Here is an 18,282-nt window from a genome sequence, read left to right on the forward strand (position 1 = left end):
ACCTGCAAAATCGGCAGTGTATCAAATACTTGTTCTCCCCACCATACTACAATGGTGTGACCAACAGCAATAAGGCACCAATAATAATAATAGTAGTAGTGGAAATGGTATTACCATTAACAGCAACTACAACAACTATTAATAATACATTAAAGCAATAGTACTAGGCCTGTCTTAACATGACTGAACATCCACCTGGTATGAAAGACAAAACAAAACAAAGCGGGAAATATTATTCACATTACATTGCACTTTTCACTGGACATCCCTCAGGTTGTGGCAACAGGACACATATTTGGCTGCCAAACCAATAAATCATTTATAGTTTCAAATTCTACTGAATGATAATTTCGTTCTGCCTATCTCTCTCTCTCTCTTTCGGTCTGCCCATCTCTTTCACTCTCTTTCTGTCTGGCCATCTCTCTTAATTCAGTTCATTTCAAAGGGCTTTATTGGCATGGGAAACATATGTTTACATTGCCAAAGCAAGTGAAATAAGTAATAAGAAATGAACAGTAACTCTCTTTCGGTCTGCTTAACCCTCCCTCTCACTCTCTGTCTTTCGGTCTGCCCCTTTCTCTCTCTGTCTTTCAGTCTGCCCATCTCTCTCTCTCTCTGACTTTCGGTCTGCCCATCTCGCTCGCTCTCTCTCTGTCTTTCGGTCTGCCCCTCTCGCTCTCTCTCTGTCTTTCGGTCTGCCCATCTCGCTCTCTCTCTGTCTTTCGGTCTGCCCATCTCGCTCTCTCTCTGTCTTTCAGTCTGCCCATCTCTCTCTCTCTCTGACTTTCGGTCTGCCCATCTCGCTCTCTCTCTGTCTTTCAGTCTGCCCATCTCTCTCTCTCTCTGACTTTCGGTCTGCCCATCTCGCTCTCTCTCTGTCTTTCGGTCTGCCCCTCTCGCTCTCTCTCTGTCTTTCGGTCTGCCCATCTCGCTCTCTCTCTGTCTTTTGGTCTGCCCATCTCGCTCTCTCTCTGTCTTTCGGTCTGCCCCTCTCGCTCTCTCTCTGTCTTTCGGTCTGCCCATCTCGCTCTCTCTCTGTCTTTCGGTCTGCCCCTCTCGCTCTCTCTCTGTCTTTCGGTCTGCCCATCTCGCTCTCTCTCTGTCTTTCGGTCTGCCCATCTCGCTCTCTCTCTGTCTTTCGGTCTGCCCCTCTCGCTCTCTCTCTGTCTTTCGGTCTGCCCATCTCGCCCTCTCTCTGTCTTTCGGTCTGCCCATCTCGCTCTCTCTCTGTCTTTCGGTCTGCCCCTCTCGCTCTCTCTCTGTCTTTCGGTCTGCCCCTCTCGCTCTCTCTCTGTCTTTCGGTCTGCCCCTCTCGCTCTCTCTCTGTCTTTCGGTCTGCCCCTCTCGCTCTCTCTCTGTCTTTCGGTCTGCCCCTCTCGCTCTCTCTCTGTCTTTCGGTCTGCCCATCTCGCTCTCTCTCTGTCTTTCGGTCTGCCCCTCTCGCTCTCTCTCTGTCTTTCGGTCTGCCCCTCTCGCTCTCTCTCTGTCTTTCGGTCTGCCCATCTCGCTCTCTGTCTTTCGGTCTGCCTCTCTCGCTCTCTCTGTCTTTCGGTCTGCCCCTCTCGCTCTCTCTCTGTCTTTCGGTCTGCCCCTCTCGCTCTCTCTCTGTCTTTCGGTCTGCCCCTCTCGCTCTCTCTCTGTCTTTCGGTCTGCCCCTCTCGCTCTCTCTCTGTCTTTCGGTCTGCCCATCTCGCTCTCTCTCTGTCTTTCGGTCTGCCCCTCTCGCTCCCTCTCTCTTGTTCTTTCCTTTGTTGTCTCTCTTACACACTCATTCCCCTCCCTCTCTTGCTTTCTCTCACATAAGCCTACTCTCATTTGTTTTCTCTCTCCGTTGTTCTACTCCTCCATTTCTTTCCCTTTTCCTCCCCCCTTCTCTCTTCCTTTTGCCCTCTCTCTTTCTGTTCCACACTTCCCTCTCTCTCTCTCTCCATCCTTCTCTCTCCCACTTGGGATCAGATGGCCTTTCGGCTCTGAGAGAGCAAGTCAAGAGCCAGTCGCCTACATCTGGCCTGGCTGTGCTGGATAGGCCTTGTCGGCCAGTGGCCCCTAAGTACTTATTGATTACAGCCACTGAAGGGGATGGAGCTCACTTAAATGGATGGAGCCCTTTTAAAGGGACAGTGCTCCAAGCCAGTGCCTGGTCCCCTGGAATTTGATCCCAACAGAGTCCAGACCTCTCACTGCAGCAAAACTCCCACATAAGTTTTGTTCAGACAGAAACAAGAGAAGAGGCTGGAGATGAGGAGACTCAGAAAGAGAGCTGGAGAACAATGAGAGTTTAACTGGGCTAGCTATTTTTAACCTGCACTCTTCGCTATGCTGTGCTGTGCAGTGGACTGAAGCGAAGGATCAGAGCTAGTCTGTGTGAACAGTGGTGCTGAGGGAACTCCATGAGCACACACACACACACACACACACACACACACACACACACACACACACACACACACACACACACACACACACACACACACACACACACACACACACACACACACACACACACACACACACACACACACACACACACACACACACACACACACGGTGCCACTGGGGTGTATTCATCTCTTCACCATCCCCAATTAGAGCATGTGTGTTCTATGTGATGAGATATGAGGCAGAGACAGCTCAGTTCTCCAAACACACATACACGCACTCACTCACTATAGCGGAGAAGCCATGCTCATTAGTTTAGTAAAGCCCGTGTGTGGATGTGGAGAAAGCTCTTTTGATTGGGGTGAAGCTTGAATGAACCTCCACTTTTATCTTGGTGACGTGGTTATACCTCATTATTAGCTGGGTGTGGTCAGACCGGGCAAGAGCTAATCGAATAGGGTGACTTCATTCGAATTAGGCATAATGGCATTTCATTGATTCCCGTCGTTTGATCAGACAAAGCTTATTGAGCCATGGCCTTTGTGTATGCGTGCGTGCGTGCAGGCCCAATTAGACGACAAACACACAGACGACCTAGCTCGTTTAGCATAGTGTCCCTAATTCTCATGCAGCCTGTGTCACGCCCTGACCTTAGAGATCCTTTTTATGTCTCTATTTTGGTTTGGTCAGGGCGTGAGTTTGGGTGGGCATTCTATGTTTTGTTCTATGTTGTCCTTTTCTATGTGTTTGGCCTGGTATGGTTCCCAATCAGAGGCAGCTGTCAATCGTTGTCTCTGATTGAGAACCATACTTAGATAGCCTGTTCCCACCTGTGTTTGTGGGTAGTTGTTTTCTGTTGTGTGTCTGCACCAGCCAGAACTGTTTCGGTCGTTATCTTTGTTATTTTGTTATTTCAGTGTTCATTTAATAAATATGGACACGTACCACGCTGCACCTTGGTCCTCTCCTTCCAACAGCCGTTACAGCCTGCAAAAAGTTAGTTGGGCGTGATGCTACATCGGTCGGGAAGAAGACGTTTTTGTTTAAACTTGGCCGCCAACTGAAAGTTCGTCTCCCTTTTTTTCCCCCCTTCAGGGCCGGGGATTGGGTCGTTAATAAAATCGGCTTTATCACTGCTGCACTCAGAGCGGCGTGGAGGTGGAACTTAACGGATTCCTGTGGCGTACTGCATATCTTGTTAAAAGGCGCTTTCAGAACAGTTTTATATGCAATTCATTATTCATCAACTGGCAACCAGCCACAGAGCAGTGACTTTAATATGTAGTTTACGGGCACGGGGAGAACGAATTCCTCAAAAAAGGGAAACGATCGCCGTTGTTCAGTCCTGCAAGTGTGTGCAGTGTGAAGCAGACCTGAAGACCTGTTAACTGGTGTGTGTGTGCTTGTGTGTTTGATATAAGGACGCTACTGGGCCATTGTCCACAACAACAGGTGTGTTCAGTTATGCTGCAGTTCTAATGGCCTTAGGCCTCCCCTATCTCCCAAAAACAAACAACACTCTCTCCATTTTCAGACGAGCCCCATTGCATTGCTTTTCCTTTCAGTGGAGAGCTTCTCTCCGCGCGTGTGTACTCTGGACACGGAACCACCGCCAGCCAGGTCAGTGTCCCAAATGGCACTCTATTCCCTTTTTTAGTGTACAACTTTTGTCGTGGAGCACTATATAGAGAATAGGTGCCATTTGAGATGCAGCCCAAGTCTTGTAGCTGGAGGCTCTCCTGAAAATAGCCTTGATTCAGTAAATAGCCGTGATGCGATATACCAAACGTTAGGAAGGAGGTAATGCAGGGGGACCCAGGTATTGAATTGAACAGGAGTGCCCGAGGCTGCTGTGATATGGGCACCACCATAACAAATCAGGGCAAGCTCTCTCCCTTCCTCTTCCTCCCTCTTCCTCACTCTCCTTCCTCTGTTATCAGACCTAAAACAGATATTGTTAGCCATCAGAAAACCAAGCCATGAAGACATCAGAATCACTAACCCACGCTCTCAGCCTCACACACACACACACACACACACACACACACACACACACACACACACACACACACACACACACACACACACACACACACACACACACACACACACACACACACACACACACACACACACACACGGATTGAACATCGACACACATCAACAACGATGAGTAAAACTAGTGGCAGGCCCGTGCCCATGAAAAACACATCATTAAACTATAATGAATGCCACCGCTGCAGAGAGATGAGAGGTGTGTGTGGAGTGGGAGATCACAGAGGGGTGTGACCTTCAGAAAACCACTGCACACTCCGCTTTTTACTGTACATTTGTGAAAGCAGAGAACTGTAATCGCACACCGCCCAAACGCAGTACAGGAGCTGGATGCAAAAAAAGATGGCATTCTCCCAAAAGGTCAGTGATAGTACTCGTACATTCTGACTGACTTGGTCTTTTGTACGTGTACTAACCTATATGAATGAATGTTTGTTGTTGTCCATAAAGAGGGACATCTTTCCACAGCTCACCACATGGACAAGAAGAAATACTCCTCCCCCTTGACCGGGGAACCATGACACTGACACGCAGTGTTGTTCATTGAGTTACGCACATTCACACAGTAACCTATACACGCTAACCAATCTTGTCTGTCTTTTCATACTCCTGGTCGAGAAGATACCGTAACTAATATAGGGGAGTGGATGGCAACCATTTTGTGTGCAGCGGAGCCGCAGCGAGCTAGTGTAACCCTATGAGGGGCAGAGTTAGCTGGGGGACAATGTCGGCATCTCTCTCCACCAGTTTCAAAGGCTTGTCTCCACAGTCAATGGTGCCTACGGCAACTGTAGATGAAAACCGGAATCAAAGAGGTCCCAGAACCCCACTCCTGGGACACAGGAGCTGGATAAAGGAGGGTCGGGTGTAGGGGGATAGATGCCCAAAAAGGCTAACCGCTGCGTGTGATGATGTTACACCCTTCTACTCTTTCGTGGCTCCAGTCGCTCTGCACTCCATCAAGGAGCTCTGGGAGGGTCTCGTTGCATTCGCTCCTGTAGAGAGGCACTTGTGCTGCAGAGTAGTGAGAAGACTTTGCGGTGTGTGCGTGCATTTGTGTGTTTATAGGTGTGTCAGTGTGTGACTTAGAGAACGTGTGTGTTTTGAGAGAGAGAGAGAGCGATAACAAAAGTAAAAATTGAAACGAGATTGAGAAGATGTTGAGAACTTAACCAGCCCCAGCTCGTGTTTATTATTTATATTAAAAAAAACACAGACATACGCTCGCTTTGAGTTGCTTTAAAAAAAATTATAAAAACAATTCTGTTCTGTGGCTGTGTTACCCGCAGCCTACCGCCTGCTGAAAAGCTAGCTTGAGGATGGGCAAAAACTCTGTGAGAGAGAGATCTGACAAGCGACATCTGAACACTATACTCAGTTTTCTTCAGGGCCTGTTTATTCCACAAAAATTGTCAGTAGGAGGCAAAACGTTCTTTTTAATTGACTGAAGTCTGGGGTTTCTTTCTCTTTCTATGTATCCATCTCCGGCTATCTTTCTCCCACTCTCTTTTCACCCATGGACTCCATCTTGTCTGTCGCCCCTCTTGTACGGTTTCGTCACCTGGGTTGTATTCAATAGACAAGCACACAACAGAAAACATTTAAAAACATTTCACAACCGAAAATGAAAATCAAAGTTTCTAATTGGACAAGTCCAGGTAGTACCTTCCCGATTCACTTGGTTTTCTTCCATTTTGTGCCTAATGAACGCAACCCTACTCTAGCTGGAATCTTGCGTTAGTGATTGAAGGAGCGCTTGTTATTGATGTTTTAAATTGCGTAACGCGGTCCTTGGACTCCGCTGTGCTGCAGTCAAGCCCAGTGATAAAGAGATCCACTTATTGCACATTGTTAAATGTGAAGTGGTCAGATTAAAAACAGCTTTTACCTTGAGACATGATTCTAAGGAACACGATTCTACTATGAATTCTGCATGTTAGGTTTGTAAAAGATGACTGCTCTCCCATTAAGCGTCGTACCTTTTTATAGTCCCTACTTGAAACCATAATGTTTTTTTGATGACCTTCTGAAGAGGACTAGAGATTCATACTATATCATTTACCACTTACCAGCTCTATATTGAAATCCCCCTGGTAAAAGTACAATGTATTGTCAAGAATCGGTCTTGTCGGGTATAACAGTACAATACCATTCCAAGACCGACAGACAGATGGATACAGAGCCCTCCATATGTATTTGGACAGTGAAGCTCTATACTCCATCAATTTGGATTTGAGGTAAAATGGTGAACATGAGGCAACCGTACGGAATGGCACCTTTTATTCGAAGTGAGGATAATGAGGAGGAAAGGGAATGTGTATTATAGAGGGTGGTGAGGCGTACCTAGTCCAACATAGCTGACCTCATTACCCTAGGTAGGAGCTTCCCTTAGAAGAGGGGAATCCCTAATCCCTCCCTGACCTTCTGTTCTGTCTCCTCCTTCCACCCCCCCCCCCTCCCCACACACACACACACACACCATCCATGCCTGACACCCAATACCGGTATCTCCCAATATCTATCGGTATCTTCTCCACTAATAATGTAATGTGCCTCTTCTATTTGCTGAGAGACCACACAGTCTTATTTTAAGGTTACACTGAATTAATAATAAATAACCTGTGTGTGTGTGTGTGTGTGTGTGCGTGTGCTGTGTGTTGTGTGTTGTGTGAGATGATCTCCGGGCTCGGTACAGAAGCAGTCACGACTTGTGTGAAAGAGAGGCAATCCAACATTAACCTTCAACTCTGGAAGCTGCTTTGTTTGCCTTTCTGTTTGTCTGTTTGTCGTTTGAGTCGTGATTCCCCCTTTCTCCCAACCAACCGATAGTTGAGAGAGGAATGTGTGTGTGTGTGTGTGTGTGTGTGTGTGTGTGTGTGTGTGTGTGTGTGTGTGTGTGTGTGTGTGTGCGTGCACGCGAGCGTGTGACTACAGAGAGAACGGTGTTTGTATGTACTGAACATGGGTCTGTTTCTTCTTGTACCTTTCTCTGTCTGTACACTGGTGGGGTTTTCAGGATCATATGTGATGCGTGGCATGGTGCGTGTGGTTCTCCTGTGCAATCACATAACGGTGCCATGTTTGAAAGGTTTGCGTCTTCAGTTTGCTTGTCTTTGCACAGTGTGTGTGTGTGTGTGTGTGTGTGTGTGTGTGTGTGTGTGTGTGTGTGTGTGTGTGTGTGTGTGCGTGTGCGTGTTGGGAATCCGCGGTGTGACATCCTTGCCGTCAGCCGCCTGCTTTCTGCAGCGGCAACAAGTCACGCCTTCCCTCCCCCTCCACTTCACAGCGGCACATCGGAGGATTTATAGAACCGTTTGTGTGTGTGTGTTTTTTTTAGGCTTCGGGATGCATCTCACGTACCGGGATACACCCACAAACGAATGGTGTGTGTGTGTGTGTGTGCGTCAGAGAATAAGAGGGAGACGGAAAGAATGTGAACGACAGAATGAAATAGTAGGAGACTTACACAGATTGAGTAGGTAACTGCTGCCTTCTTGTGGTACTGCTGAAACATGACCGCTCAACAGCATCACCCATTCAGGGAGGCCTACAATTCCAAGCAAAGACCAGACTAACCCGCCTATATAAATCACATATGAACGTATTGATGCGTCTTTTACTTAAACAGACGAGTCCCATTTGAGATATACATCTTTTTCTCAATGGAGCCACTGGATACATCAAACATGTCTGTTTGAACAGCCACTGACAGCAACGAGGCATTTGTGTGGGCTGTCCGAGTCTAGCCAGCATGTTTCTTGGCTTGACTGAGTGTCTTGCATGTCTTGCTCGCAACCGTCTCCCCTGAGTTACACCGCCTTTTTGCTGTTCGTTGTTACTTGTTTGCGTGCCAGACATTGAGCCTAGACAATCTGTTGATTAAAAAAATTTAAAAAAGTATGTATATTTTTGTCCAACGGGGGATAACTTTTTCCACGTAGGCTTTGTCTTGGAATGGGGTCGCTTTGCTGACATTCTATGGGTAGAAGAAGAAGATTGCTTTATTGTCTATTGTCACAGGACAGAGATTTGTCAGCGCACACACACACACACACACACACACACAGAGACACACACACGTTGAAGCACAGGGTCAGATGCTGTTTAGGGGTTAAGTGCCTTGCTCAAAGGCACAACAGCAGGAGATAGCGATTACTAGGACAAGGCAACCCTCTGGTTGCAGGTCCGCTCCCAACAAGCTTGCCTCAGATTAGAGTATATGGTATCGTCCTACTATGATATTTGATTTTCCATGGCAAAATAGAAAACACGAAGTAGACTTCACTCTTTGCTACTTTAAGAACCTGCTTTATGACATAATATGTGCTTTAGCTTGTAAAATAAGCAAATGTGACACTAAGTCAACATGAGGTGTTTTTTTCCCCATAACAATAGGACAATTTTTCTCAAGAAATGAAGTCCGTTTCCTTGCCAGCTGACTATCGTGACAACCCTACTGCAGATTACTTTCCCAACCCGTATGGTCTGCCATGTAAATTGGGGCGGATTCTAATGGCACCACAGAGGACTGGCATAGACACACGTTTATTCACCTAATTGAGATGTGTATTAACAGCACTGGCGCGTTAGAGGGGGAGTGTCAGAATGTAGAGATACTACTAGTTGTGGCAACCCTGGACAGGTTGAGAGGAGGGGACAATCAGCCAGGCTGAAGGAGGGCCCCGTTCCAATACGACCAAGGGAATCCTTCCATTTCTTCCTTCCTTCCTTCTGTCCCTGAGGAGTTTGCTGATGTTGATCGGTGAGAGCAATATTGTACAAACTATGGTACAAACTTTGTCAGATAAGGAATTGGTATTCTAGCGGGGGAGGGAACGATGCATTTCACCTCTCTCGCGCTCTCTCCTCCCCTACCCGCCTCTTTCTCTTCTCCCCCACCTTCTCTCTCTTCCGCCCTTCAAAAGTCTTCCCTATATGACATACAACCAGCTGTTCACACCTCTTTGAAATTCGCTGGAAACATCTGGCCTCTCACCAGCCGCGAGGAGATTAAATATAGAAAAGGCACTAGGAGGTCGGGAAATGCGTGTGAGTTTAACGAGATAACGGTTCCCCACACCGTAGCATGTTCTTCACCTCCCGAAATAGCACTGCTAAATAAAACCTATAAAGTGCGTCCTCTGTCTGTCTCGGGAACATGTCTCCATTTTAAATCGCAATGGTATCACCTGTAAATGTAGTTTTAAGTACAGCACACAAATGATCTGCGCTGGTGGTTGTGGTATTTACCAGAAGATTCGTTTTGTGCCACCCGAATAGTGAAATCTACATAAAGGTTGTCAACAAACGCACGTACAGCCAAATGAGTATACTGTTGAAGCAGAAAAGGGTACTATTGTGATGGAACTAGTGTGTGGTGGGTTGGTTCATACAGTGGGGAGAACAAGTATTTGATACACTGCCGATTTTGCAGGTTTTCCTACTTACAAAGCATGTAGAGGTCTGTAATTTTTATCATAGGTACACTTCAACTGTGAGAGACGGAATCTAAAACAAAAATCCAGAAAATCACATTGTATGATTTTTAAGTAATTAATTTGCATTTTATTGCATGACATAAGTATTTGATCACCTACCAATCAGTAAGAATTCCGGCTCTCACAGACCTGTTAGTTTTTCTTTAAGAAGCCCTCCTGTTCTCCACTCATTACCTGTATTAACTGCACCTGTTTGAACTCGTTACCTGTATAAAAGACACCTGTCCACACACTCAATCAAACAGACTCCAACCTCTCCACAATGGCCAAGACCAGAGAGCTGTGTAAGGACATCAGGGATAAAATTGTAGACCTGCACAAGGCTGGGATGGGCTACAGGACAATAGGCAAGCAGCTTGGTGAGAAGGCAACAACTGTTGGCGCAATTATTAGAAAATGGAAGAAGTTCAAGATGACGGTCAATCACCCTCGGTCTGGGGCTCCATGCAAGATCTCACCTCGTGGGGCATCAATGATCATGAGGAAGGTGAGGGATCAGCCCAGAACTACACGGCAGGACCTGGTCAATGACCTGAAGAGAGCTGGGACCACAGTCTCAAAGAAAACCATTAGTAACACACTACGCCGTCATGGATTAAAATCATGCAGCGCACGCAAGGTCCCCCTGCTCAAGCCAGCGCATGTCCAGGCCCGTCTGAAGTTTGCCAATGACCATCTGGATGATCCAGAGGAGGAATGGGAGAAGGTCATGTGGTCTTATGAGACAAAAATAGAGCCTTTTGGTCTAAACTCCACTCGCCGTGTTTGGAGGAAGAAGAAGGATGAGTACAACCCCAAGAACACCATCCCAACCGTGAAGCATGGAGGTGGAAACATCATTCTTTGGGGATGCTTTTCTGCAAAGGGGACAGGACGACTGCACCGTATTGAGGGGAGGATGGATGGGGCCATGTATCGCGAGATCTTGGCCAACAACCTCCTTCCCTCAGTAAGAACATTGAAGATGGGTCGTGGCTGGGTCTTCCAGCATGACAACGACCCGAAACACACAGCCATGGCAACTAAGGAGTGGCTCCGTAAGAAGCATCTCAAGGTCCTGGAGTGGCTTAGCCAGTCTCCAGACCTGAACCCAATAGAAAATCTTTGGAGGGAGCTGAAAGTCCGCATTGCCCAGCGACAGCCCTGAAACCTGAAGGATCTGGAGAAGGTCTGTATGGAGGAGTGGGCCAAAATCACTGCTGCAGTGTGTGCAAACCTGGTCAAGAACTACAGGAAACGTATGATCTCTGTAATTGCAAACAAAGGTTTCTGTACCAAATATTAAGTTCTGCTTTTCTGATGTATCAAATACTTATGTCATGCAATAAAATGCTAATTAATTACTTAAAAATCATACAATGTGATTTTCAGGATTTTTGTTTTAGATTCCGTCTCTCACAGTTGAAGTGTACCTATGATAAAAATGACAGACCTCTACATGCTTTGTAAGTAGGAAAACCTGCAAAATCGGCAGTGTGTCAAATACTTGTTCTCCCCACTGTATAAGTCAAACGCAGTTGGCCCTAGACTGATCAGTAATTGTTAGGATTGGAGGAGGGCAAAGTGATCCTAGACCTGTGATTAATGGTTCTGGATTGAATTGGGGCAGGACAATGATCCCAGATCTGTGCATACTAATAGTAAAGGTTGCGATTGGGGGAGGGAAAACTGATTCTAGATCTGTGACTACTAATACTAAAGGTTACGATTGATCCTAGATGTGCCTAATGATTAAGGTTAAGATTGGGAGAGGGCAAGCTGATTCTAGATCTATACCCAGTGCGTACTGGCTATTTGTATCCAGACAGAGCAGGTTTAACCCTGAGGTATGGGTAAAGGAGAAGAATATCTGCTGCCAATGATGTAGGAGCTGAAGGACGAGGGCACGCCCGCCCGACTGCCTGTCTGCCTGACTGCAGTTTATCTGTGGGAACACAGGTGCCCCCCTGGGGTGCCTGCCATCCCCATGCCCTGCTGATGTCAGGGAAAAAAGAGATCTGCATTGCCACTCCACATTGGCCCCAGGGCAAGTAGCACTGCAGGACTGGCACACTGTTAAAGGGCATGAGGTTGAAACACTGTAGGGATGGCACAGGGCAAGGGTACGAGCATAGAGGGTAGACTTGGCAAGTCTGAGTCTGAAATCTCACACTATTCCCTATAAAAAGTCCTGGTCAAAAGCATATAAGGAATAGGTTGGTGATAGCCCCTTCTCTAGAACCAATTGTACTCTGTCCATGTGAAAGCATAACAGTGGTCCGTTTTTGGGCGTGCTCTCACTATTCAAAGCCCACGTTGGAGAGAAGCACAGCAAACGACGTTGATGAGAAACAGGCGTGTGTAGACTTGTGCGGAATAATGCAAGTGTGATAGAGTGCAATAGAGAGAGATGCAGAGTGCCGGGTGAATGAAAAAAAGACACGTTTTTTAAAATCTTGTCACCCGCCCGAGCAGTCAGTCATAAATAATACACTGAGCAGCACAGCACATACCAGATGGTTAAAACATGATATTGAACTGGCGTTCAATATGGGATCAAGAATGGGTTCTTATACCGGTCCCATACGACAAAATGGCAAAAATGGAGCACAGAATACAATCCTAACCAGGACCCAGGCCTTTATACAGTTGAACAGGTAACAGTGTTGAAGTCTTTCCTCGATATTTTAATGTCCAGGGAAAGACCTTCAAAATAACACCAAGGTCCTTTCGCATCAAAATTGTGAATAAGCCACTCTGGTGGGGGAGGGGAACACTGCAGTATTCCCCCTCCTCTTTTAAAGCCAGCTATATTCACCGACGCAAACTGTAGCACACAGTAACGGGTGGGGGGGGGGGGGGGCAGGTTGCTGTTGCAAAGGCTTGGTAGGTTTATGAACAGGCACAGTGCTGAAGCTCTACTCTTTTTAAAACCATTTAAGCAGGTGCAAACTGTACTATACAGTTACAAGGCTGATTGGTTTATATGTCCACATACAGTAGATGGCTATGCTCCCTGTTCTGGCTGTGGCTCTTTTTAAAGGCAGCCGTAGGGGGTTCTGACGGATGGCCCATGTCAACAGGACACGGGACATATTTACACAGGGGCGGGGGCTCGGCGAAATGGATCTTAATGCTCCTCTTTGCTGAGCCATCTCTTTGAGAAATGAACGGGCGCAGCCTAAGCTGACCTTGCATCTTTTGACCGTCGCTCTCCCTCTCTCTCTCACTTCTGCTTTTTCCCTTTTCCCGCGGGGGCAACAATTTGCCGCACTTTACAAGCCAGGCTTTTAACCAATGGCTTCCTTGACTCACTTTGAGGTGTCTTTAATGCCAAAGCCATATGTTAGGTTTAGCCCCGGTGTCAGTCAAGGAAGTGTTTGCAAGGGGGGAGAGATGGATGGGCTGCTTTGGTTCTGTCGATACAGCAGTTTTTGTGTGTGTGTGTGTGTGTGTGTGTGTGTGTGTGTGTGTGTGTGTGTGTGTGTGTGTGTGTGTGTGTGTGTGTGTGTGTGTGTGTGTGTGTGTGTGTGTGTGTGTGTGTGTGTGTGTGTGTGTGTGTGTGTGTGTGTGTGTGTGTGTCGTATGTGTACTGAGTGCCGATGAGTTAAAAGCTGTGAACAACTCAACAGCGGTGAAATGTGATTCAAAGGCTGTGTGTGTAGGACAGACCATGATAGTTGAATCTTGATATTTGCAATAGCTGGTGACTGTCATGAATCCGTGCATTATATGCAAGTGCAAAAAATGCATTTGAATCGGAACTGTTGAACTGGCAGCACATTTAAACAGATTGAACATTTATCTAATGTGCACTCATGAGGAGTCCGGACTGTCTATTCCAATTTCACAGCGGACTGACTGTCATAACAGGTCACCAGATATTGATACTGTAGGTCACTGTTGTAACTTGTAGTTTGGGTGAGCTGAGCTTTGCTCCCAGGGTTACAGTTCCATATTGATTTGTTACACATAGTCTCCCCCACAGTATTCATCTGAATCACTGAAATGTTGTGGGGAAATTAAGTCTTAGTTGTCTGACAACTTCACCAGCCAAGCATTTACAGTATTTTGGGCACACAAATGCTCCCTATAAAGTGACATGAATTTACAAAATCAACCCCTTTTATACAACCCATTTGTTTAGATTTCCAACACAACTTACCGTAACAAATCTCAATGTGAAGATCGACATATCAAATTGTGGACTTTTTGTTTCTCTCCACAGGTGACCATAGGTAAGATGTACCTGGCCCAGAAGACTATCGTTGAGGGGTAGGGTTCAAAGAGGAACCTCTGATGGGCATTGGGGCAGTGATGGGCTGCCTTAAAACGATAGGAAACGGTGTCGAAGAGACCATGGCAGACGGAGCACTGAACCTCAACCTAACTTCACTTTCCACACAGAAGCTTAATTTCCCGCAACCTTTGGATGGATATGGGGGAAAGCATTGTGGGAGGCAACTAGATTCAAAGTATAATACAGATCTACAAGGTGGGAATAGGGAAGAGGTGAGGGGTTGGTTGATTTTGGCATTAATGCATTAAATCTGCATCACAATACATTATACCGGCAGAATAATAATATGCAATGGCCAATAATAATGGAAATGGATGATATTGTCTATAATTGAAATTCAGGTTGGGTAAGAGGGTGAATGTATCCCACAAGGCCACCTGTTCTAAAAAAATAGCCCCTTTTGTTTGTTTTGGATGAGCAGTGACCTAGTAGAAGATCGAGGTGGGTGTAAAGATCATATTACTCAACAAATAAGAGTCCAAGTTGAAAGCTCTCCCAGAGGTCCTCTCTAAATATATTTTCTGCTTCTGATCAGCGTTTTAGGGTGATCAACAAAGACCGATTTGAAGTACATGAACATCAAGGGGAGGAGATCAGAGTTCAAATACTGTTTGAAATACTTTATCCAATAGAACAGTCCCAAATGGCAAGCCTCGACCATATAGTACTCCAGGCAGGCTAGCGCGAACACTCAAAAGTATTTGAACGATTTTAAATAGTATTTGAACCCAGGAGGCGTCACTGTAAGACAACTGGGACTGATGGCATTTGAATAATATGAAAGGATACTTGATAAGGACAGTTTATAATCATTTTCAATATGTCGTGTACTGTTGGGGAAAAAAAGAGGATTCTGCATTTGAAAATGTGGTCCATTTTATTGGTTGATATTCAATAGCCCAGTTGATGTCATGTACAGTGCATCAATCCCAAGATTAAAATGTCACCATATCATGTTACTGTTACATCAACATACATGCATGTACCATTTAAGATTGAGATTAACTTTGCATTTTTCACATTGTCTATAGTCTATTTTTACATTCAGTTCAGTAGCCCCAAAGATTCTGAGACCGACTGAACAGTTACATGAACGAGTACATGTTCCATCAACATGGATGTTGTCCGGACGCCAGACCTTGGTTCTAAAACTATTCTAAACGATATCAAATAGTATTTGAACCCAGGTCTGTGTGGATCTTACCCGGTGAGATCACTGCATTGCTGAAGCCTAGAAACTAGCCATTCTCTGATGACAGAGTAAACAGCTCCACGTATATTTGCTGATTTGCCTCTTGAACTTTGGTCAGGGGACATGTATGAGACAACAACCTGACAGCCACCATGTAGTATTTTATTAAAGGGTACATGACAGGCCAAACAAGGGAAGTAACATCACTGGCATCAGTCGTGTGCTGCTCACATACCCATCAACAGTATTACAAACGCCCTCTGGATGTTCTGATTGTAGAGAAGGCAGAGGAGGAGTTTTGATAAGGTGATATAGAGATCCTATACAATTGTATGGATGTCATAACGTCAACAGATATGTTTTACATTAAACAACTGTATTACAGAATATTGTAGTGGGCCTATTGTATAGCTATGTAGATGTGTAATGTATGCTTTTCAATACACAGTTGTTGACAACTATTAGGACCCCCAAAAACATAACATGTAGAATAGATATAATGCAGTCATAGCTGTAATTGGGACAGAAATGCTGTTAACAACACTGGGAAACCAATGCGCTACAGAGCAGTAAATACGTTTTGTGCATCAACCTGCTGCATCAGACCATTTGATCAAGCTGTTCACTGAGTAGCCACGCACACTAATATGACAGACAGATTGCTCGTTAATCATTCCTCTGTGCCCCAGGGGAGTGTAAACAAGAAATCATATATTTCATGGCAGAGAACTCTTTGACAGATTTTGCTTCCCATGATTGGCATTATAACTTGGATAAATCACACATGTTCATACTCTGCACTATTCTGGGCCCTGAATCAAAGGCACTGTCTGAAATGGTACACTATTCCCTTTAAAGTAGACTACTTTTGACCAGCCATTCCCTTTAGTCAAAAGTTGTGCTATCTATAGGAAATAGGGTGCCACAAGTTTAGCAAAATCATGAAACGGAATAACACAACACAATTCCTATAAATGACTGAAGTGAATCTACATCTCAGCACAGTAGGATAACTCTCCTGATTCGATGACATGATAGGCAAATGTGATGTAGAACAGGTGAAGTCCTCTTGGATATGAGATGTACTGTGTATCATGTATCCTAAAATGCCTAATTTAAACTATTTTAGTAGGGTCCCGTGTCTGTGTAGTCTCGGGTCTGTGTAGATCCCATTGGCAGTGTAGCTGAGAAATGTTCATCAGTCCATCCATGGGTCCTGATTTGTTAACTTCCTCGTTTCAGAAAATGAGATCTAACTGCAAATCAGTCCAACGACTATTATTGTAAATTCTTGTGTTATTAAATGTCATTCCAGAACAGAAGACACAATTGGACAGAGGCAAACTTGTCAACTCCATGTTTTACTTTAAAGAAGGACGGTACAGTCGGCGTATCATAATAATCATGATGAACTCATGAACACCTTGATAACAAAACGGTGGGCTCAGAGAGCAAGAAGAAAATACGTTTACTTCACTGAAAAGTATATATCAATCCACGTGATGGAGAACAACTTCATGAGAGACCTGGTTGAGCGACACCATCTTTACGCACGTGCGTAACGGCGGATTTCAGGTGGCATGGAATGCTGCGCTCTCGTAGGTCGGCATACCTGCACAGTGATACTTCAAGGTGTAGTTTTGTCCATGGTTGTTATCCCAAAACTCGCCCTGGTCATTCCTGATGTACACGGCGAAGTGCACAGAGGAAGATGGGTCTAGGAACGGAGGTGTGTACATGGTAAATGTGTAGCGCTCACCAACAGTATTCTCATCGAAAGCCATGGGTATCGCCTGCGCGTTCACGAAAGACAGCCACTCGTTGAATGTGTACCTCACACCAACTTCTCTCTTGCAACAGTTTTGAGTATTCGTCCGAATCTGCCCACGGATGTCAAACTGAGTGATGGTCACCTTCTCCAGGTTGACGTGCCGCTGCAGTACCTTGGTTTCAAAATCATCAGACTCAACTGGCATCTTGAAAGTTGGGATGAGACGGTCCATGGTCAAGGTAGATTTAAAGTTTACGCACAGGTCCCCAATTGTATACTCTCTGTCCTGTGGTTGAGGGAGAAAGCTCTGCAATCTCGACAATACCTTGGAAGGGATTTTCGGGTCTTCTGTTGTGCTGAAGTGCTTCACGCTTGCTAAATCAAGCCCCATGGAGTCTGCAAACTTCACCCGTTTTCGGCCGTTATTGGCTATTTCTTCAAAAAGCATAGCCTGCTCCGGATATGCGGGCAAAGATTTCGCCCTTCGCCTGTCTTTCTTATACATGTCTGGTGGTTCGATTAAGCCATCTTCCAAGTCCTCGTCACCGTTCTCCGTTGGCTCATCTTCACTCCCTGATAGCATGGTTCCCCCTGAATTTGGAGAACACTGCTTGGAATCACGCAGGAGGGCTGAATCGGACATATCGGCAATGCGTGCGTTATGGATATGCACCGGAACAGTTCCGGGAGTTTAGATTCTCGATGGAACTTTTCACTTAGTGTGATACGCCCACTTAAAAGCTCATCATACAACTAACTGCCTGTTGCTGTATCCAGCGTCATTGTAATACGTCATTGCAACGTAGGCCTAATTCAAGTTTACAAACAACAGCTCACCTGCCCAGCGCGCAGGAGCGAGTGCCAAAGAAGCACGTTATTAGGCTACAAAGTCATCGAATTATTCATAATAAACAAATGACTGTTTCATGCCAACATCTAGGATACATATAGTTTGGTGAATAAATAGACCTAAATTGGCTACACTCAAACCCTTTCAAATAACCTTGCATACCTTTTGTTAACACTTCATTTTAGGGGGTCCTTATTAAAGTGTAAAAACATAATGAATTACACTAACAAGTATTGTAATTAACTATAATAATGCATA

The 18,282-nt window shown here is 45.5% G+C and overlaps 1 protein-coding gene and 1 long non-coding RNA gene across 2 annotated transcripts; both read right to left on the bottom strand.

The window, feature by feature from the left end:
• Positions 1-5,592: 5,592 nt before the first annotated feature.
• LOC139532029 (uncharacterized) lies at positions 5,593-14,640 on the bottom strand. The gene is made up of 2 exons (XR_011666475.1): positions 14,077-14,640; positions 5,593-5,995 (listed from the first exon to the last, which is right to left on the bottom strand). It is a non-coding gene; the product is annotated as an uncharacterized lncRNA (long non-coding RNA).
• A 429-nt stretch (positions 14,641-15,069) lies between these two features.
• ppp1r3g (protein phosphatase 1 regulatory subunit 3G) lies at positions 15,070-17,904 on the bottom strand. The gene has a single exon (XM_071329133.1). It carries the CDS (start codon positions 17,815-17,817, stop codon positions 16,975-16,977), a length of 843 nt encoding a protein of 280 aa, XP_071185234.1. The 5' UTR covers positions 17,818-17,904; the 3' UTR covers positions 15,070-16,974.
• Between the last annotated feature and the right edge of the window lie 378 nt (positions 17,905-18,282).

This window comes from Salvelinus alpinus, chromosome 10 (genome assembly GCF_045679555.1).
Source record: "Salvelinus alpinus chromosome 10, SLU_Salpinus.1, whole genome shotgun sequence".
NCBI lineage: Eukaryota > Metazoa > Chordata > Actinopteri > Salmoniformes > Salmonidae > Salvelinus > Salvelinus alpinus.